The sequence below is a fragment of the Pristiophorus japonicus genome, chromosome X (genome assembly GCF_044704955.1).
Source record: "Pristiophorus japonicus isolate sPriJap1 chromosome X, sPriJap1.hap1, whole genome shotgun sequence".
Classification (NCBI taxonomy): domain Eukaryota; kingdom Metazoa; phylum Chordata; class Chondrichthyes; family Pristiophoridae; genus Pristiophorus; species Pristiophorus japonicus.
In genome coordinates, this window is record NC_092010.1 from 21,110,704 (window position 1) to 21,133,034 (window position 22,331).

At 43.4% G+C, this 22,331-nt stretch overlaps 1 protein-coding gene and 1 long non-coding RNA gene across 3 annotated transcripts in view; one reads left to right on the forward strand and one right to left on the reverse strand.

Annotated features, from left to right (window-relative positions):
- The window catches only part of LOC139240923 (Golgi reassembly-stacking protein 2-like), a 49,820-nt gene extending 28,165 nt beyond the window's left edge, over positions 1-21,655 (forward strand). Inside the window, exons 8-10 of one of the 2 annotated variants that reach the window (XM_070869452.1) lie at positions 5,776-5,865; positions 14,690-14,815; positions 18,802-21,655. In XM_070869452.1, the coding sequence (XP_070725553.1) occupies positions 5,776-5,865; positions 14,690-14,815; positions 18,802-19,013 (428 nt within the window). In that variant the 3' untranslated portion in view covers positions 19,014-21,655. The remainder of the gene's footprint in view (positions 1-5,775; positions 5,866-14,689; positions 14,816-18,801) is intronic. The other variant, XM_070869453.1, reaches the window with a different exon arrangement.
- Positions 1-22,331, reverse strand: part of LOC139240924 (uncharacterized) — a 45,932-nt gene that overhangs the window by 17,937 nt on the left and 5,664 nt on the right. The window lies entirely within an intron of this gene.

A 22,331-nucleotide genomic window follows, 5' to 3' on the forward strand; every position in this document is an offset into this window, starting at 1 on the left:
TCTTCTTCCAGTTACATTACTGTACTTTTCAGAGTGTCTTTATTCTTTTCACTTATTAACTAATGCCCCGTCATAACTTATGTACTATAGTTATCATAACCTTCCAGCAGGAAGTTAATGACAAAGCTTCAGGTGACTAATACTGTTTTAATGCTTAATTCAGAATGGTAATATTTCACTTTTACTGAAAACTCTTAATCTCAGTCACTAACAAAATCTAAGTTATATTTCAATGTTAGCACTGTGATCATTCTTCAATGCAATCTCATGCAGCTAAGCATTGCATTTGTCGAGGACAGCTAGCGACTATTTCCGAAGTGTACTGATGACACTTGATGAACATTTTTTATCATTCCCGTGTCCCCTTTTAAATGAAAACACTGCCTCAGGTTTAGTTTTTCCCCAGTTATCTCTCAGACTTTCATTTTGCGTTCTGGGTTGAGAGCCATTTTTAAAATGTAATTAATTGATGCTCCGTCACAATCCTGGAACTCCCTCCCTAATACCACTCCAGGAGCACCTTCACCACATGGACTGCAACGGTTCAAGGAGGCAGTTCACCACCACCTTCTCGAGGGCAATTAGGGATGGACTATAAATGCCGGCCTTGCCAGCGACGCCCACATCCCAGGAATGAATAAATGTTTTAAATGGTAATTTAGCAGCTTGGTAAGTAATTTTCCTGATCTTGGGCAGTTTGTCTTGCATATAATAAAATATTAAATTGTCTTGCTGCAGTTATTCCCATTTTACTGCTCCTCCATTCGTCATTCGACCTTATCCTTTGCTGATGATTCGACTCTACATTAATCAGCTTCCTCCAGATTGCCCGCCTCTGGTGCTCCACATCTTCAGTCCTCTTGCATTGCAATGGCTGACTCCCTTTATGTTTTTAAAAAAAAAAAAAAAATCTCTTCCTTCAGTAGAGCAGTCAAAATCTTATTTCTTTTAATTCCTCAAAGTCAGTTTCTTCTTGTCTCTCGGGTCTAATCGACAGCTCTCTTGTCTTGCCTTTGACTCCACCCGGAGTCCTTCATCCATCAGCATGCTCTGTCTGACCAGATCACTATAATGTAATTCCCCCATCTGCTCAGTTGTCAAAGCTGTCTCCAAGAAGCTTGGTTTTCTCGTTCACACTGCACGCTTCTTTTCAACTTCAACAGCTCTTAATGTTTATAATATAAACTTTGCATCTGCGTGCACTCACTGTCTACTCTTTGCATTAGACTTTATTAAGAATTTATCATGGAAACTGCCTACATTAACCTAGTCAGACTGTAATTGCATCCTTCCCTCGACAGTGGAGTTGCAGCAGCGCTGCCACTGACAGAAGTGTGTAATTACAGTGTGACTAGCTTGCATAAGCAGTTTTCATTATAAATATGGATACACCAATTTATACTGGAATTCATACAGAATGTATGACTTTTAAAATAGGGCCTAGATTACATCCCTGCACCTTGGTCAAATTATTGGGAGGGAGACAGAAAGCAGGAAACTATAGACCAGTTAGCCTAATGTCCGTCATTGGGAAAATGCTGGAGTCCATTATTAAAGAAGTAGTAGCAGGACATTTAGAAAATCATAATAGTCAAGTAGAGTCAGTATGGTTTTATGAAAGGGAAATCATGTTTGATAAATTTGCTGGAGTTCTTTGAGGATGTAACGAGCAGGGTGGATAAGGGGGAACCAGTGGATGTGTATTTGGATTTCCAGAAGGCATTCGATAAGGTGCCACACAAAAGGTTACTGCACAAGATAAGAGCTCATGGGGTTGGGGGTAATATATTAACCTGGATAGAGGATTGGTTAACTAACAGAAAACAGAGAGTTGGGATAAATGGGTCATTTTCAGGTTGGCAAACTGTATCTAGTGGGGTACCACAGGGATCAGTGCTGGGGCCTCAACTATTTACAATCTACATTAATGACTTGGCTGAAGGGACTGAGTTTAATGTAGCCAAATTTGCTGATACAAAGATGGGTAGGAAAGCAAGTTGTGAAGAGGAGACACACAATCTGAAAAGGGATATAGATAGGCTAAGTGGGGAAAAATTTGGCAGATGGAGTATAATGTGGTAAAATGTGAGGTTATTCACTTTGGAAGGAAAAATAAAAAAGCAAATTATTATTTAAATGGAGAGAGATTACAAAATGCTGTGGTACAGAGGGAATCTGGGGGTCCTTGTACATGAAACATAAAGTTAGCATGTAGGTACAGCAAGTAATTAGGAAGGCAAATGGAATATTGACCTTTATTGGGGATGGAGAATAAAAGTAGGGAAGTTCTGCTACAATTGGTGAGACCACACCTGGAGTACTGCGTACAGTTGTGGTTTCCTTATTTAAGGAGGGATATACTGGCATTGGCGATAGTTCAGAGAAGGTTCATGAGGTTGATCCCTGAGATGAAAGGGTTGTCTTATGAAGAAAGGCTGGGTCTATACTCATTGGAGTTTAGTAGAATGAGAGGTGATCTTATTGAAACATACAAGATTCTGAGGGTGCTTGACAGGGTAGATGCAGAGAGGATGTTTCCCCTCATGGGGGAACCTAGAACTAGGGGCATAGTTTCAGAATAAGGGGTCACCCATTTAAAACGGAGATGAGGAGGAATTTCTTCTGAGGGTCGTGAATCTTTGGAATTCTCTACCCCAGAGAGCTGTGGAGGCTGGGTCATTGAATATATTTAAGGTGGAGATAGACAGAATTTTGAACGATAAGGGAGTCTAGCGTTATGGGGATCAGGCAGGGAAGTGGAGCTGAGCCCAAGATCAGATCATCCATTATCTTATTGAATGGCGGAGCAGGCTTGAGGGGCCTAGTAGTCTACTGCTCCTATTTCTTATGTTCTTATCCTCTGCATTCCAACCCTGCTTCATCTGGTGGCTACACTTGCTGTTGACTTCCCATGTGCAACGCCATGGAGGATTGGCTAGGATTCGGTGTAAAGTCCAAATCCATCCAAGATTTGAACACTCCTTCCACTTTATGTTGTAGCCATTTGTGTATTACAGGTACTGCCCTGGTCAGTGTTCCTCTGAACTTCACCCCCCCCCCCCCCCCCCCCCTCTTTTTTTTTTTTTCTTAGCTCCAAATATATTGTGTTGCATTTTCTTCCTCCTCCCTAGATCTACACTGTTGAGATCATGATTAGTTTCCCAACACAACAGAACATTTCAGTGCACCCAGTTTTCTGATATCTGCTGCTGCTTATTGAGAAAATTGTTCCTCATGACTCATTGCGTAGTACCTTACTCTAATTCTATCTTTCCCAGGACCTCAAAGCTGTACAAGTGCTTACCTCTCTCTTTCCTTCCTCCTCCAATCTATAGGTTTCCTGACTTGCCACATCATCCTCTAGCATTTGACCTTGGTATCTTGCATTATGAGCCCTAGATCTTCACCTAGTAGTACCTGCTCAATTATTAAAAAAAAAACATGCAGGCGCATGGAACTGGCCCTCTCTGCATTTTGTGAGCCATACAGAAGGCACCTAATGTTACTGCAATGCGCAAAGTTTGTGAAAATGTGGGTCAGCAATGCTGCCACTCTGCAGTTTAGTCCTTTTTTATATTTGAGTGGCATTTATAATTGGAGAATTGCACTTCTGTTTATTGTACTCAAGTGCCAAATGTCTGCATCTAACCTGTATTGTACCTGCTCAATGTTGAGTCAAACTCCTTTACTTAGGGCACTTTGGCACTATGGGCATGTGTTCATTGAGACTGCCCAAATTCATTTAATGGAGGAAGGAGTCTTGCAGCCAATAGAGATTTCTATTGCAGTAGTCTGGGCTGAATTTGAGCCCTTGCCCCAGAGGCCTAAGCGAGTGTAGAATTCACTGCACCACCTAGTCCCTGGACAACAAAGGCCTTTATGTTCCTATTGGTCGCACAGGTCAGTAATACCTTCTAGTTGTTTCACTACCTATGGCATTGGTTGGTAGTGCTGCTTTGCCTCTAGTAGCTCCAGGATTGGCACCAAAGTCAATTCAAAACGACATACTTCATTTCCTAATGTTGGTTAAAGGCTCCGTGACTCAATACTCAAGTACTGGCAGGAGTTGGATCTTGTCGGGGCTTTGTGGGTACCAGGTTCTCGGCTGCTACTGACTGTTTCAGCCACTGCTGCAGTTTCGTGACCGGAATGGGAAAATCACTCGGCAATATTTGGAAATCGAAACTTTTAACAAAAAGGAATGGTGGGCTTTAATGGAAAATGGACGTTGGATCATAGTTTGATTTGGCTTCTATGCCATATTAAAATAAAGTTCTTGGGGCATCCCAATGACTGTAGAAAAATGCCTGGCTGTGTCCCATCAGTTGCTTCAATTTGGTATTGCTGCTATTACGAGGGCAATCTGCAAGTCTTTGAGATGTAAGAACACTCTCAACAATGCCTTCCTCGTGAAATTGCAATTGTGGTTCTTTCTTGGGTGATGTGGGTTATTGACAACTGTTTCCATTAGTGTCCCTTTCAAAAAAGCTTTCAAAGAATTATAATTTAATGCCCATTTTGTATGTTTTATGTAGATTTATATGGACTGGGGTAACTTTTAATTGCCCAGCTCTTAACTCTATACTAACACTCTCGATTATACAGTTGCCTTGTCACACTGCTTATCTGACATCAAGTCTGATTGGCTTCCACCAGAATTCAGTACTCTTGCTCAACCCTGAGCTGAGTTTCAAATCCCATATCCATCCTATCCATTATTGAGACCTCTACATATGCTCTACAGGTGCATATCTACACCTCTACCATTGCCTGCCATCGCCAGTACCTCCTCCCTCACTGCCACCGAAACCCGTATCTATGCTTTCATTGCCTCACGACTTAAACATTTCCAATGCCCTAGATTTCCACGCTACACAACTTTCAACTCATCCAAGGCTGCATTGTCTCACAGTAAGTCTTGCTTTTGCCCATCACCTCTGCTCTTGCCCATCACCTCTGCTCTTGGTGAACGCCATTGGCTCTCTGCCTTGCAATGGATTGAATTCAAAATCCTTTGTCCCCATTTACAAATTCCTCCATGGCTCTCCCTATTCTACCTCTGCAGCCTTCTCCAGTGCGATGTACCAGTTTGTACTCCGTGGTCCTCTTACTCTCTCCTCCCGTGCAGTCCTTCTGGTGCTCTTCACTCAGGAGCACAGCTTTCAGCTGTCTCTCCTCCTGCCTGGAATTCCCTCCCCAAACCTCTTTGCCTTGCTATCCACCCCCCAGTCTGTGACTGCCTCCTGTCTCTTCGCCTCTAGCCAGCTCTTGTATATCTTGTACTGCTGCTTGGGAAGTTTTATGCTGTGGCAAGGTGCCGTACAAATGCAAGTTGTTGATGCAGCTCCCAGAATGGGCTCGGAGGATTTACTGGGTGTGAGAAAGCTGAATTTACATGTACAGTTCAAGTGCTGAGATTGCTAAAGTACCCTGCACCAACTCTATTTACTGATCTTGTTATTTGCCTAATTTTTTCCACCCTGTGTCTGTCACCATTACTTGCTATTCAAAACAAAAATCAATCGATACAATGGCAGAGAGCAGGGGTCGTTTGACTTCTCGCTTTCGTTGCTAGGAAATGCTATGGAGCACCGGTGGAAAGTTTATATTTATAAAAAAAAAACTTGTCAAATCCCAAAGGGGAGGAATGAAAGATTGAAAATGGTATATACATGTACTTTGTATTGTGCAGATATGTACCTAATAAATGCTGTAATGTTACATGTCTGCTTTTTCAAGGTGCTTTTCAGTAAATTCTCACTCTCTTGTTTTCAGGTTCTGTGGGTGTTCCATTGTTCCCTTCCCCTTTGAACGAGCCTTTCACTGTGTCATTAGCCAATGCTGCTATCACCAGTACAGTGCCAGGTATGCCCAGGACAATGGTTCATGTAGACTTTGAATATATTTTTGTAGTGCAGCCACTCCCTCCCTGTGAATAACACAATGGTGTTTATTAGTTAGACAGCATATTCTGTACATGTTCCGTAAACTGCGTTTTATAACTTTGCTGGTGGTTGATCATCAAGTTGGTTGTCGGCCATTTGCCTTACACCTTCGTCCTTCTGTAGATCCCCAAAATGTTACTGCATCAAAGGAATTCCTGTGCCCCTCAAGTCAACATCACATCTGTCTTTCTTGCTTTGCCCTTTCCTGAGAGGGTTCACTCCTGCTGAGATACAGGGGGTAGGAATGTACCTTGGGAGGCAGTGCCAACCAGGTGCTATTGAATTGGCAGATCTTTTTACATGCCAGACGATTTTCTGTTCCATAGATTTTTTTTTTTAACCCCATTGTATAGAATTACATTGCAATCGCAATACAGGAATAGGCTATTTGGTTGAACCAATCATGTTGTTTATCCTCCATGAGCAGTGAATCCTAATCCTGTGTGCCTTTCCTTCAACCACCTCTTCAACCTATTCTTAAATGTTGACACGGTCTCTGCCTCAATCACCAACTCCTGGTAGTGATATATATTTATTATATTCTTTCGGTTCTATCCTTGAACATCTGGATCAAATCATACTCTAATCTCCTGTTCTGATGAAACCCCCATTTTTCGTTGGGGGCGGTGCGTGGGAGAGACACGTTGCATTTAGCAATTCCTCTGTTCACTGATATTTGTAGAATATTTACTGTTTTTAGTATATTTGAGATTCTCTCTTCATACTCTAGCCTTTCTTTTCCTATCTCTCAACTCTAATTTCTCATTCTCTTCTATTTTATCACGCACATGGGGCCCCATGTGCCCTCTACTTTAATTTTAGTTTGTTTCATAGAATGGTCACAGCACAGATAAAGGCCGTTCGGCCCGTCAAGTCCGTGCCAACTCTCAGCTAGACACTGACTCCATTCCTCTCCCCAACTCCTGTCTGAGGCTGAACCAGACTGTTCGCAACCTTGGTGTCTTATTTGACTCTGAAATGAGCTTTCGACCACATATCCGCAGCATAACTAAAACCGCCTATTTTCACCTCCGTAGCATTGCCTGTCTCTGTCCCTGCCTCAGCTCATCTGCTGCTGAAACCGTCATCCATGCCTTTGTTACCTCTAGACTTGACTACTCCAATGCATTTCTGGCTGGCCTCTCACATTCTACCCTATGTAAACTAGAGGTGATCTAAAACTTGTCTGCCCATGCCCTAACTCGCACCAAGTCCTGCTCACCCATCACCCCCATGCTCACTGACCTACATTGGCTCCTGGCTATGCAATGCCTTGATTTCAAAATTCTCATCCTTATTTTCAAATCCCTCCATGACCTCGCCCCTACCTATCTCTGTGATCTCCTCCAGCACCACAACCGCGCCCCCCCCCCCCCAGCCAAGATGTCTGCCCTCAGCATCCTTGATTCTATAGCTGTGAAGAGAAAAAGATTAGTGAAGACAAATGTAGGTCCCTTGCAGTCAGACTCAGGTGAATTTATAATGGGGAACAAAGAAATGGCAGACCAGTTGAACACATACTTTGGTTCTGTCTTCACGAAGGAAGACACAAATAACCTTCCGGAAATACTAGGGGACCGAGGAACTGAAGGAAATCCTTACTAGGCGGGAAATTGTGTTGGGGAAATTGATGGGTTTGAAGGCTGATAAATCCCCAGGGCCTGATAGTCTGCATCCCAGTGTACTTAAGGAAGTGGCCCTAGAAATAGTGGATGCATTGGTAGACTTTTGGAAAATGATCATCAACTCTGGATCAGTTCCTATGGACTGGAGGATAGCTGATGTAACACCACTTTTTAAAAAAGGAGGGAGAGAGAAAACGGGTAATTATAGACCGGTTAGCTTGACATCAGTAGTGGGGAAAATGTTGGAATCCATTATTAAAGATGAAATAGCAGCACATTTGGAAAGCAGTGACAGGATCGGTCCAGGTCAGCATGGATTTATGAAAGGGAAATCATGCTTGACAAATCTTCTAGAATTTTTTGAGGATGTAACTAGTAGAGTGGACAAGAGAGAACCAGTGGATGTGGTGTATTTGGACTTTCAAAAGGCTTTTGACAAGGTCCCACACGAGATTGGTGTACAAAATTAAAGCAGATGGTATTGGGACGTGGATAGAGAATTGGTTGGCAGACGAGAGTCGGGATAAACTGGTCCTTTTCGGAATGGCAGGCAGTGACTAGTGGGGTGCTGCAGGGCTCAGTGCTGGGACCCCAGCTATTTACAATATACATTAATGATTTAGATGAAGGAATTGAGTGTAATATCTCCAAGTTTGCAGATGACACTAAGCTGGGTGGTGGTGTGAGCTGTGAGGTGAACGCTAAGAGGCTGCAGGGTGACTTGGACAGGTTAGGTGAGTGGGCAAATGCATGGCAGATGCAGTATAATGTGGATAAATGTGAGGTTATCCACTTTGGGGGCAAAAATGCAAATGCAGAATATTATCTGAATGGCGGCAGATTAGGAAAAGGGGAGGTGCAATGAGACCTGGGTGTCATGGTACATCAGTCATTGAAAGTTGGCATGCAGGTACAGCAGGAGGTGAAGAAGGCAAATGGTATGTTGGCCTTCATAGCTAGGGGATTTGAGTATAGGAGCAGGGAGGTCTTACTGCAGTTGTACAGGGCCTTGGTGAGGCCTCACCTGGAATATTGTGTTCAGTTTTGGTTTCCTAATCTGAGGAAGGACGTTCTTGCTATTGAGGGAGTGCAGCGTAGGTTCACCAGACTGATTCCCGGGATGGCAGAACTGACATATGAGGAGAGACTGGATCGATTGGGCCTGTATTCACTGGAGTTTAGAAGGATGAGAGGGGATCTCATAGAAACATAACATTCTGACTGGACTGGATAGGTTAGATGCAGGAAGAATGTTCCTAATGTTGGGGAAGTCCAGAACCAGGGGACATAATCTAAGGGTAAGGGGTAAGCCATTTAGGACTGAGATGAGGAGAAACTTCTTCACTCAGAGTTGTTAACCTGTGGAATTCCCTACCGCCGAGAGTTGTTGATGCCATTTCATTAGATATATTCAAGAGGGAATTAGATATGGCCCTTACGGCTAAAGGGATCAAGAGGTATGGAGAGAAAGCAGGAAAGGGGTACTGAGGGAGTGATCAGCCATGATCTTATTGAATGGTGTGGTGCAAGATCGAAGGGCAAATGGGCCTACTTCTGCACCTATTTTCTATGTTTCTAATTGCTCAACCATTGGTGGCCGTGCCTTCTGTTGCCTCGGCCCTAAGCTCTGGAACTCCCTGCCTAAATCTCCGCCTCTCTACACCCCTCTTTCCTCCTTCAAGACACTCCTTAAAACCTACTTCTTTTGTGCTAATTTCTACTTGTGCGTCTTGGTGTCAAATTTATATGGCATAATACACCTGTGAAAGCGCCTTGGGACGTTTCATTGTTGAAGGTGCTATATAAATACAAGTTGTTGTTGTCGTCCCACTCCCCCGCCCTTTCTGCGTAGATAAAATTGAGTGAGTCTGCCTCCACCTCCCTTTCTGGCATTGCATTCCAGATCTTAACCACTCGCTGCGTTTATATTAATAAAACAGTTTTTCCTGATGTCGCCTTTGGTTCTTCTGCCAATCACCTTAAATCTGTGTCCTCTGGTTCTCGACCCTTCTGCCAATGGGAACAGTTTCTCTCTACTCTGTCCAGACCCCTCATGATTTTGAACACCTCGATCAAATCTCCATCTTCTGCTCTAGGGAGAACAACCCCAGCTTCTCCAGTCTATCCACGTAACTGAAGTCCCTCATCCCTGGAACCATTCTCTTAAGTCTTTTCTGCTCCTTCTCTAAGGCCTTCACATCCTTCCTAAAGTGTGGTACCCAGAATAGGGCACAATACTCTAGTTGGGGATGAACCAGTGTTGTATACAGGTTCATCATCATTTCCACACCTTTGTATGTTATACTTCTATTTATGAAGCCCAGGATCTCGTAAGCCTTTTCAACTGCTCTCTCAACCTGCCCTGCCACCTTCAATGATTTATGCACATATACCCCCAGGTGTCTGTTCATGCACCCACTTTAGGATTGTACCATTTAGTTTATATGTCCCCTCATTCTTTCTCCCAAAATGTATCACTTCACATTGGTGAAGACTGATGCAAAATACTCATTTAGTACCTCAGCCATACCCTCTTCCTCCATGCATAGGTCTCCTTTTTGGGCCCACCACCCCTCTTACTGCCTGTTTACTATTTATGTGCCTATAGAAGACTTTTAGATTACCTTTTATGTTGGCTGCCATTCTATTCTCATACCCTCTCTTTGTCCCTCTTTTCTTTTTTTCAGTTCTCTTCTAACCTTTCTATATATAAGCCTGATTCTCCAATGTATTTTCAACCTGACATGTGTCAAATATGCTCTTTTTCGGCTTCATCATATTCTCTATCTGTTTCATTATCCAGGGAGCTCTGGCTTTAGTTGGCCTGCCTTTCCCCCTCGTGGGAATGTACCTTGATTGTTCCTGAACTATTTTCTTTTTAAACCCAGCCCATTGTTCCATTACAGGTTTGCCTGCCAATCTTTGATTCCAGTTTACCCAGACCAGATCCATTCGCATCCCACTGAAATTGGCCTTCCCCCCCCCACCCCCCTCCCCCAGTTAAATATTTTTACTCTAGATTGCTGCCTGTCCTTTTCCATAGCCAATCTAAACCTTCTGATACTATGATCACTGTTCCCTAAATGTTCACCTACTGATACTTGCTCCACTTGACCGACCTCATTCACCAGAACCAGATCCAGGAATGCCTCCTCCCTCGTCTGGCCGGAAACATTCTGATCAAGAAAGTTCTCCTGAACACACTTCAGAAATTCTTCCCCTTCTCTGACCTTTACACTATTACTATCCCAGTCCTATATTAGGACAGTTGAAGTCACTCATTATTACTACCCTATAGTTCTTGCACCTCTCTGTGATTTTTCTGCAGATTTGCTCCTCCATATTTTTCCTGCTATTTGTTCTATAAAATACATGTAGTAGTGTAATGGTACCTCTAATATTTCTTAACTCTAGCCATATAGATTCTGTCCTTGACCCCTCCAGGACATCGTCTCTCTTCAGCACTAACATTCTCTCTATCCAATATTGCCACACCACCTCCAATCTTTCCTTCCCTATCTTTCCTGAACAGCTTATAACCAGGAATATTTAATACCCAATCCTTCCCTTTGAGCCAGATCTCCGTTATTGCCACAACATCATATTCCCATGCGGCTATTTGTGCCTGCAGCTCACTTACCTTGTTTACTACACTTCGTGTGTTCACATACGTACACTGTAAACCCATTTTGGACCATTCTGTATTCTCTTAGTTGGACCCCATCTAATACCTTAATATTTCTTTCTTTTGTGCTCTCTGCCTGCCTCTCGTGCACTTTATTTCCCCTTTCTAATATTATATCCTGGTGGCCATACCCCTGCCAAATTAATTTAAACCCTCCCCAATAGCGGCGCCCCCCCCCCCCCTCCCCCCGTGAGGATATTGGTTACGGCCCTTTTGACGTGTAACCTGTCCGGCCTGAACAGGTCCCACTTCCCCAGAACTGGTCCCAATGCCTCAGGAATCTGAAGCCCTCTCTCCAGCCACTCATTGATCTGCTCTATCCTTCTATTTGTATACTTGCTTGTGTGTGGCACTGGGAGTAATCTGGAGATTGCTATCTTTTAAGGTTTAAACCTGTGGTGCCATGGAGTTTGCTCTGGCTATACCCCAGAGGAGCCATCGCCCTCACCAGTACTCGTAACCAAATACTGGTTGGAGAGCGAGATGCACTCGGGACTCCTGCACTACCTGCCTAGTCCTCCTTTTCTGTCTGGCAGTCACCCATTCCGTCTCTGGCTGCACACTCTTAAGCTGTGGGGTGACCACCTCTAGAAACATGCTATCCACGTAGCGCTCAGATTTGCGGATGCACCGCAGTGACGCCAGCTGCTGCTCAAGCTCTGAAACCTGGAGCTCGAGCTTCTCCAGCTGACGACACTTCCTGCACATGTGTTTATCCAGGACACGGGAAGCATTCTGGAGTTCCCACATGGTTCACGATATGCATTCCACAGGACTGAGCTGCCCTGCCATGCATCTATCTATATAATATATATATATCTCAAGTTATTAATTTAATATAGTATTAAGTTATTAACAGTTACTACTCTGCTAGCTCCTGCTTTATCCCTAACCAGCTATTTAACCCCGGCCCCTAACTTGAAAAAAAACTTTGTGATCTTGACCAACCAACCAATCAGTTACCAGCAATCCTGTGGCGTCACTCTGGATTTTCTTGCTCTCGACATTGCTCTCTTTTTATATTCTCACTGCTCCTCGCTGCTTCCTCACGGGTCCGTGCAGTGCCCGGCCTTCCACTCCCGGTTTATACTCTCACTGCTTCCTCACCAGTTCATACACAGGTTTCATGATTTTCTGAAACTACAATGTTATCTCCAAAATCTCCCTGCTGAGCTTACAGTCCTGTGTGCCAATTTATCTTTCCATCTCGCCTCTCCTAGCTCACTCGCCTTTCTAAAATCTGCCCTATTCCAATCTGATACCCTTGTTTATGTACTTACGTTTCCCTTTCTATTTGAAGATGAAACCTCATCATCTTATGGTAGTCACTCTTGAGGTGCTCACCCACATTTAACTCACCTACCCGATTTATCTCATAAGCAGATCTATCAATGCCTCTTCCCTTGTAGACATGTGAACAAACTGCTTGAGGAATGAGTCCGACACACATTGCAGGAATTCTATTCCCTTTTCCCCTGCTCTGTCCCAGTCAATAAGCAGATAATTTAAAATCTCCTTGAACAATAATGCTGTTTGTTCTACTTGTCTCCCTGGTCTGCCTACTCTTCCATTTCCCTCCCTCAGTTAGGGGGTCTCGTACACCCCACTAATGGAACAATTCCTTTTTATCTTTGATCTCTGACCTTACTCGCTCTGAACCTCTGACCAGTCTTCTCCTACAACAGGTTTTCCCTCCTTCCCCAATGTTCCCATTCCTCCTTCTCCTTTCTTACCTATTCTGTCCCTCCTAAAAAAAATATTATAAATTGGTGCGTTTAGCTTCCACTCCTGCCCAGTTTGCAAACAACTTTCTGTTAGTGTTCGATCTGTATCATCCTGTGACATCATTGCTTCAAATTCCCCAATGTATTTCCTGCACTGAACACTGCAGTACTTTTTGTGTTCATATTTAACACTACTTTTCCCATTTTTTTTTGTCCCAGTTAACACCTCATTCTTTTATTGACGTTTATTTTCCTGCTTTTAACTTGTCAATTTGATTTTCCTCTCTTAGTAATCCAGAGATTACAACCCAGATTACCTACTCCTAAACCTGCTTCCCAATCTATTTGCAGGAATTCAGGCTTTCCCTGTACTGTTATGTTGGCTTACACACACACCACGATAACTTGCTGCTCTCCTCACCACCTGTAATCTGTTCCAATCTTTACGAAATGTCACTTACTTTCACCCCTGGGAAGCAACAACGTATCCGGGACTCTGGACTGCAGAGACTAGTGTCTAGCTCTCGATTGATTCTCTTATTACTAGTGCATTCCAAACAGAATTGCTAATCTTCCTCCTCCCCCCCCCCCCCCACCTCACCTTAAGCCATATCCTGTGTTTTGATGCCATTGTAATCCATTTGATGTTCCTGCCCAGTGGTCCTCATTTCCCCCACAGGAAGCCAATGCTTCACACTTGTCCGAAAAGGTCATTTTCTCTGGCTGTTCCTGCTCCAGCCTGACCCTCTTCACTTTCCCTGACCTGTTGATAGTCCCCATTCCTTCCTGTACCACTGTCACCTCCCCTCCCTATCTCTGTGGGCTGGCTACTTTTTGAAACTCTTGCTCTCAATACCTCTCTTTTCCCCCCTCCCCCGCGGCCGATCTGTCGGATTGCCTCCGAACCTATCTCAAGTTCTGAAGTCTTAGTCAAGTCAAGAAACTTCCCGCAGGCGTTTGTCTGAGTTAACATCTGCCACTCAAAACCCTGCATCCTGCAGAAACCGCACATCACGCTCCCATCCTGTGCTGCGATTCTTACTATAAATGTTTATGTTGTGCTTTTCCACTGACATTTCAATCAATTACCTTGTTTCCCCTTCACCCGCTAGCTGAATTCCCATTCTGTGGTTTTGCAGGCAGTGGTGAGCCTCTGATGATCGGACCAATATTGCAAGGTTGCGCTTCAACACTGAGCCACACAGGACGTGAGAACGGGTTGGAGAATTGGGTGCGCCCAACTGTCTGCACCCTGGATTTTGCAATTAAAACGTTTGCAGTTTTTGGAGGCCGAGCTGCCATCCAGCCTTTGTTCGCCTTCACTACCATGTAGATACATCTGTGGTACTTTGGTGTATATGCAATTTTTATTTTGATACAAATTCTCCTCTGCTACTTTTTACACCCATGGAAGTTGCGGCTAGGTTCTCCGTAAACTACTTGAATGGTGCCTGGGCGGCAGCCATGTTGTTGAGGTGCCGCCATGTTTTTTTTGTCTCCCTCCTATTAGTAAAACTGCTCCACACGATTATGTGGGAGGTTTCACCAGGAGGAGAGTAAAACCCCCTAAAATGCTCCAATCTGTCTTCCAGTGCGGCCATGTGGAGTGACTGGAATGCAAATCTGTTGTAATCTTCACTGTTGGGTCCGGGTTGTGCAAATGTCGCACATTTGAGCCTTTCTCTCTGCCAACTGTTTTTTCTTCTTTAGGTCTGATAACGGCACCACCCGCATTTACCAATCTACCGAATTTTCCAAATCTAAATGTGGTTTTTCCCAACCTTGCTGTGGGAGCACTACCGGGATTAGGAGGGAATCCCATTGCCACGTCCACAGGTAAATATGTATTTGTGTATTGTGTTTTGTGATATGGGGGGGTGGTGATAGTACGGGGAATATTTTGTTTTAGAGCCCTTGGTGTCTCGAGTCCAGCCCTGTCGGCGCGGATTACTTTGTCCCTTTCCTGCGGTGACTACCTATCACATTAAGGGGGGCGGGGGATAGGTTGGCTGCCCAGTAATTGTGATATGCAAAAATCAGACTGGCAAAAAAAAAATCTGGTTGTCGACAGTGGATTGTTGCAAAAGGATGTAGTGTTGTTGCAAATTGGTCTGCTTGCAGCACGTGAGAGTACGAGTAGGCCATTTTGCTCGGTCCTAATTGGCCTACCCATCATTCCGTATTAAGTTTGATCAAAACCACTTGCACATTCCTTTTTAATTGGGCTGGTCCCCTGTTGTTGATGTGACATTTTCTCTGGTCATTGGGGTTGACCAAGGTAAAAGTTGGATTAGGGAGAGAGTGAGTTTTATTTTATGAAGTTTCCCTTTATCTTTTTTTAAAATTGGGAATATTCAATATATTTTGGTGGGGAGAAGCTAGAAGGTTGACCTAAAATTGTGAAGGGGTTTGATGCAGAGAAGATGTTTTCACTTTTAGGGGAGACCAAAACTAGGGGCCTTAATAAATCCAATTCGAATTCGAATCCAAAAAGCGAATTCAGCAGAAACTTCTTTACCCACAGAGTGGTGAAAATGTGGAACTCGCTGCCACAGGGAGTGGTTGAGACGAATAGCATAGATGCATTTAAGGGAAGGCTAGATAAACACGAGGGAGGAAGGAATAGAAGGATATGTTGATGGGGTGGGAGGAGGCTTATATGGCCTGCTTCTGTGCTTATAGACTCTCTTTCATTCTCTATGTAAACTTGGTGAGCGATTCCAAGTGTGGATCAGCTTTGTTTCTAGTCTTGGATGCTGTTTAGACATTCATAGAATGGTTACAGCACGGAATAAGGCCATTCAGCCCGTCGAGCCCGTGCCGGCTCTCGGCTAAATCGGAGACCATCAGCACTGGCAGGATGTACTCCAGTGGTGCTCGGTATCTCTGCCCTGGGTTGATGTGATGACTGGCCGAAACCTGAATGAGTGAAATAAAATGCAGCTGCTTCATTTGTGGCTGATACAGGAGTGCTAAGTCAACCTTGGAGGCTTCCTTCATACTGGGAGATGGGAGCGGAGTGCCAATGCTGTTGTTCGGATGAGATCCACGTCTTCTGGTTTATGCTGGCAGCTGCACATACTGATTTTTATAACTTCCCTCCCACTGCCCATAATTCTGTTCCCTCAGCTGGCTAGCACTCATTGTATTAATAACATTGTTGAAGTCTGAATAGTTTCTTGTACTTTTATTTAAGGAAAATCCCAAGCCTAGACCATCAAGTCCAGATTGATGGCATGAAAATTGTCTCTGACTGCAGGGGTCCTACCTGAAATGGAGTTTGATTAGTCTAAATCCAGATACTGATGAGCAAGATCCCATAGCACAAAACAAAAGCTAATTTGGCACAACGTTGGTAACTTACTCCAAGGGTCCACCAGGTGACTGCTGTGGAAAATGTCACACTAGTGCAGTATGGGGAGCTTATTCTCAGGCTATGTTTGCAGGGGGAGGGGGAGCTTTACTCCGCATCTAACAGTGCTATACTTGAGGTGTTCAACCTCTGGCTTTGTGACTTCTCAATTTCAACTAGCCCAGGAAACGGCCAATGATTTCAAACCAAATCTCTCCAAATAACCTGCTTGGAACAGCTAATCTGGTGGTGGGGGTTGAAGCCCACAGAGAACTCTGCCAGCTCTCTCATCGGGCTTTCATTTACTTTCCATTCCCAGCAATGCTGCCTTTCTTCCCCCCCCCCCCCCCCCCCCCCCCTCCAGTTGGGACCTACAGTCCTTTTGTATGGCTGAGGCAGGCTCGGTTGGAGGGAGAGCGAGCACGGAAGGGGAAGCGAAGCCTGCTGCACTCTTGCCGAGAGGTGATGGTGTTGCCTGTCGGTTTCATTTACCACCAGAAGATCAGCTGTTTTGGCCGATCTGGAAATGTCCCAGCTCTTAAGATTATGAAGAACACAAATGTTCCTGAGAGTACTCACACAAAGTTTATGTGCACTTGATTGCCTCCCAGTTTGCGATGCAAGAATTAAACCTACCAGCAATTAATGCTTTTTATTCTACAAAAGGTCTTCTATTGTATTGAGCTAGTTGTCCATTATATTCATCTTAAGCACTCTCCTAGCTGCAGCACTAATTAAAAATGAATATTTTGTGCTCTCAGCAGGCATGACTTTATTCACTTTTTTTTTCCCTCGAGATGCTGTTACACTTTGAGCACATCTTCTAAATCAGCTCTGAAAGACTATGTGCTGTTGGCTGTTAATGCACCTTTTTGAATAATGCTTGTCGGTTTGGATTTATGATGTGATATCTCTCTCCTAGAGGCAACAATCCTGGCACAACATCACAGAATTCACTTTGACCTTCACCTTGCGTTGTGGTACAACTGGTACAAGCGCTTACTAAAATATATTGACCTGCGATTTTAGCATGGCTGTTAGGATTCATTCAGGGCACCTCCTGGCCACCTTTACTCGTGTTCACAGGAAATTGCAGGTTCTATAAGCATTCCCTTATGAACCAAAGCACGCAGTGAATACAAATAGCATATCTTGGGTAACTGTACTCGTGTACCATAAGTTGTATAGGATGCCCAATCCTGCTCTCTCTGGGCAAATGTCAGACATCTGGTTCAGGCTAAAACAACAAATTCAATTTATTGCAAGAATTAAAGCCCAAAGCAGAGTAAACAGTCATGCAAGCCTGGAATTGTACCTTTTTTTTTAGTTGAAACTGTTTCTGAAATCCAAATGCATGTTCAAATTCTGGAAATCCTTAAAACTGAATCTTTTTGATGATTCTTTATTCTGTCCCCCTCTATTTCAAAGCTGCTGGCTCCCTTTTTAAAAAAAGGATTCAACTCCTCTGTCCTTGCAAACTACTGCCTCATCCTTAATTTTCCTTTCCTCTCAACTCCTTGAGTGTGTTGCTTCCCCAAATCATTGCCCGTCTCTCCTAAAACTCTGTTTGAATCTCTCCAATCGGGTTTATGGCTCCTACCGCCACACCAAGACTGCCCTAACCAAAGTCACAAATGACATTCTCGGTGACTTTGATCGTAGTGTATTGTCTACCCTTTTTAAAGGCTGCGGCCAGGTCAATGTCGACCACCCTATCCTCCTTCCATGACACTGCTCCACTGCTCCATTGCTCAGCTCAGCGAGATTGGATAGGAAAGGCTGGAAACCAAGTGATCACAATGGCGGAGCAGGCTCGAGGGGCCAACTGGCCTACTCTACTCCTGCTCCTATTTCTTATGTTCTAATCGCAGCCAGACTATTTCCAGTAATGGCCTCCCTTGCCACCCCAGCTTTAGGTCTCCCCTCCTAACATCTCCTTCCATTCTTTTGATTAACTCTCTGTAAAACACTTTGGGGCATTGTTCAAGGTGCTATAATCTGTGCATGTAGTAGGAACTTCCGTCAGTGTTTTGTGCTTTTGTTGGTACTCCCTCTCTTCTCCCTTCTCCCTCCCCCCCCCCCCAAAAAAAAAAACAAAGGCAAGAGCATTTTTTGCAGGATGCCACCAACAAATATAAATGACATTTTATATTTGCCCTAGCCCAAAATAATGTAAAAAGACTTAATACAGAAGTGTTGTGGAGCACAAACACCAGCATGGACTGGTTGGGCCGACTGGCCTGTTTCTCTGCTGTATATTCTATGTAAATATTACAGCCTCCAGTCTGTGACCGAAGGGGTTCATCCCTGTGAAATGGTTAATTCCTATGCTAAAATCGAAGAATTTCAGATGTGCTAGTTGTGGAGCAAACGCCATCCTCCACTGCTCCGTGTTGGATATCCATTCTCTGTATTTAGGCTTTAGCGTTCAATCTGTTCGGATTTTTAACTTGGGACTTTTCCTTTCCAGGTTCACCCTTGTTGACCACCAGTCCAGTGTCCCATCTGGCCTTCTCCAACCTCCCTCCTGCTGATCCTGCCATGACTCCTGTGCTTCCAGCCTTCTCCTCAGTGCCACCGTTTTGCCCCAGCCCCTCGACTACATCTGAAAGCATTACAGCACCTTTTCACTCTCAGTGGAGTAAAGTCTCGGACACTGCGCCTGCTGTAGCCCAGGAATAGTCTCCTGCCAGCAGCTGAGACAAAAAGCTGTCTTCCGCACTTGTTTTGATGAAACTGGCAGCAGGGTATGATCTACTCAGACAGCACTAATAAACTACTGAGGGATGCCTACCCCACCACACCAATAATACTGCCAAGATTCTAACTGAGTAGAAACAGACCTACTTTACTAAAAAAAAGCTTCCCACTTTAGCAATATGTACGTAGATGTCAGTCTGACTCTTTAGCAGCATGACAATCATTTTAAAGAAAAATTAATTCCAGATAAACTAGCAGAATTCTAGTATATCAAATTCCTTCCCATTCATACCATTGTGGAAACACACGTATCCGCACAAGACAACTCCTCCCATTCATGTTTTTGCTACCTAGCGCACCCAACATTTTCACTAGCACAGCATGTTACGGTTTCTTATATTTAAATATAAGTATTTTGTATGTGTTTCAAAGTCATTATAGTGACCACACCGGTGTCGTTAGCTGGAACATGGGACTGAGAACTGATTAAAGTTTGAGGCGTAGCAGTTTACGAACGCATTTTTCAAAATAAAACTGCATTCATTACCACTGTTTTGTCTAGTTGAATAGTTTGTTTTAATAGACCTAGTATAGATAGTTGCAGCATGAATGACCGAAAGATGCTGACGTACAGGTTTTCCTTTTTGTCTCGTCCATTAGAACTCCTGGTCCAAGAGTAGCCTTGAACTGTTGTCATTAACATATTTTAACCACTAGGTTATTGTCTTTATAAGTATTCAGCAGTAATCAAACATGAGTGTTGCAGAATGCCATTAACCATCTTCCTTATCCTGGGAATATACTGTTGCAATATTGTATGTAGCTTGCTTACGATTTATTGTTGAGCCATTTGCTGTAGGCTTATGACCATTATCATGACTGATTTTTTTTTCCAGTACCGGACACTCAGCCCATTAAGTTGAAGATACCTGAGTAATTAAGATGCGTGGAGAGGGGAGACTGGGGTGAAATTCCTCCAGTTACCAAAAGGGATTTCCCATTTTTCTGCTCGTTGACTTTTCAGGGAAATGTCACCCCAAAAGTTGATCACTAATCCAGTCTCGGTTTGGCAAGACCATGTATGGTTTATTGATGGTATTCTAATATTTTTACTTTTTTTTAAATAAACTTCTACTTAAGGACTGTGCTATTTATACAGGTTTATTAATTTGTGGCCAAATATTGAGATATTGAGGGATTTTTAATTAAGCTCCAAAAGCATCCCTGCTAATAAATTAGATTACCAGAAGTTAGTATCGTAACAGAAAAGCAAACCAATAGTTGATCATCACCTCTAGGTTTCCACATGTTTATAGAGCAGTATTGTGATATTGGGGCCTTGTATCCAGAGAGGATCTGGTCTGATCCCATATGACCATTCTGGCAACTTCCTCCTTGCTTTATCTTTCACTGACTGGTTAAGGCTGATCACAGGGTTTGGATAGACATGGTTCAAAGGTAAATTCCAATCTAATGGCAAACTCTGTTGAGTCACAATGCTTTTAATTAAAAAAAAAAATTGATCTGATGTATTCCTTTTTGTGATCATCCTGCCTTTTCGGCTGAGCTCTGCTGATTAGGAATCTTTGTTTCACCCACTAATTGTAAATGAAGGAAGCCATTCGGCCCATCGTAACTCGTCCATCCATTTGTGAAAATGGGAAGAAAATACTTGCGTGTTTTTGAATTGTTGGCTGCTTCTGGTTGAGAGAAAATTGGCAAGAGTTTTTTTCCCCCTCAAACGCTAAATTCCCCCCCCAACCACCTTTCTCTCCTTCCTCCATTGGTCCTCTGCACATTTATAATGAGTTCATTGTGCAGCCTCAACACTACATATAGCACGTGAATTTAAAAACTGGCCATGTGCCTCTTAAAGCTGCATTAACGGTTTACTGTACTTTGTAAAGTAATAGCACTACAGAGGATAGAAGAGGCTGTTGTGCCCCAAATCGTTTACCATAGTGTATACAAGTGGATTATATGCATTTTACTTTTATATGGGGGCTGGTCTGGCTGGATCTTTTTGCATACAATGGACTCTCTTATGAGAGTACTGAGGGACCAGGTGTCTTGTAGAACTGGAATAATTTTCTTCACTTGAGTGGCAGAAAGGGTGCATTGTTGCTGAACCTTTTCACCCTTAAATTTTCCCTAAAGATACTGGACCAATTTTTATTTAAAAACTGTACAAGCTATACAGTATTAAAGCCCTTTGTGTCATTACTTGTGTAAAATGAGATAATAGCTGATCCTAAGCATCCTGGTGTCATTGTTGAGCAGGAGTTCTCCGTTTCTGTATACGCCCCACGGTTTGCCATTGTGACTGGCATCGTCCTGGGTTATTATGGACGTCACGCTCCAGCCCAATTTGGCTCCAAGTTACTGACTGCAATAATTAGTAATGTACAGTATAGGTTTTAAAAGGCTAGTGCATTTTTGTGGGCACTCAGATTGTAGTTCAATAGCACGGAAATTCAGTGACCTTTTATACATCTTCTTAATGCCCTGTAATGGTTTTTTTTTTAAAAGAAAAACAAAGTTTAATGTTTACTGTGAAATTTCACTTTGCTGTAAATGTATAGTCACTTGCTTTGGACCCATCAATAAAGATGGCAGTTGATGTCTCAAGGTGTTTTTTGTTTTCTGTAATGAGGATTTTCTTCAGGCATCCGGCATATTGTACACTGGATGAGCCCTGAAGTGAAGCCAACTCTTCAGGGCTAGACTTTCGACACATCATCGCCCATATAAGAGCTGAGATGCAGGCTTATCATCCATATTTGCTGAAAAGTGGAAACTAACACCCGATTATCGCCGGCCCAACTTTCCGCACACATGAATGAGCTGCATTGCCCGGCCTACTTTTTAAAAAAAAATGTAATCCTCGTGCAAGGTTGAGAATAGTGCGTATAATGGTAACTTGCGCCCGATTGTGGCCCAGATTTTCGTTGCGCGCATTTCCCTGACAATTTGCCCAAATGATCGCCAGCCCAAAAATATGCTGAAGAAAACCTGCAATAACTCGGCACTATGGGTAGGATCTGTAGTAAAAGGCTTTGAGAATCAATTTGTGAGTGATTTTAAGGGCCTTTTTGACTCTTGCCAAGCATTTAATCACATTTGTATTAGTTGAGGAAAAATTAAGGGCATTTATAGTGATGGGGCCTGTAATTTCTCAACCGGTATTGATATGGGGATAATAAAATGAGAAAGTTACATACAAGTACATTGCTATAATGTCAGGGTTAATATTAATCATGTATTTTTTTTCCCCTCTGGTCTACAGTACAAGTAGAAGCA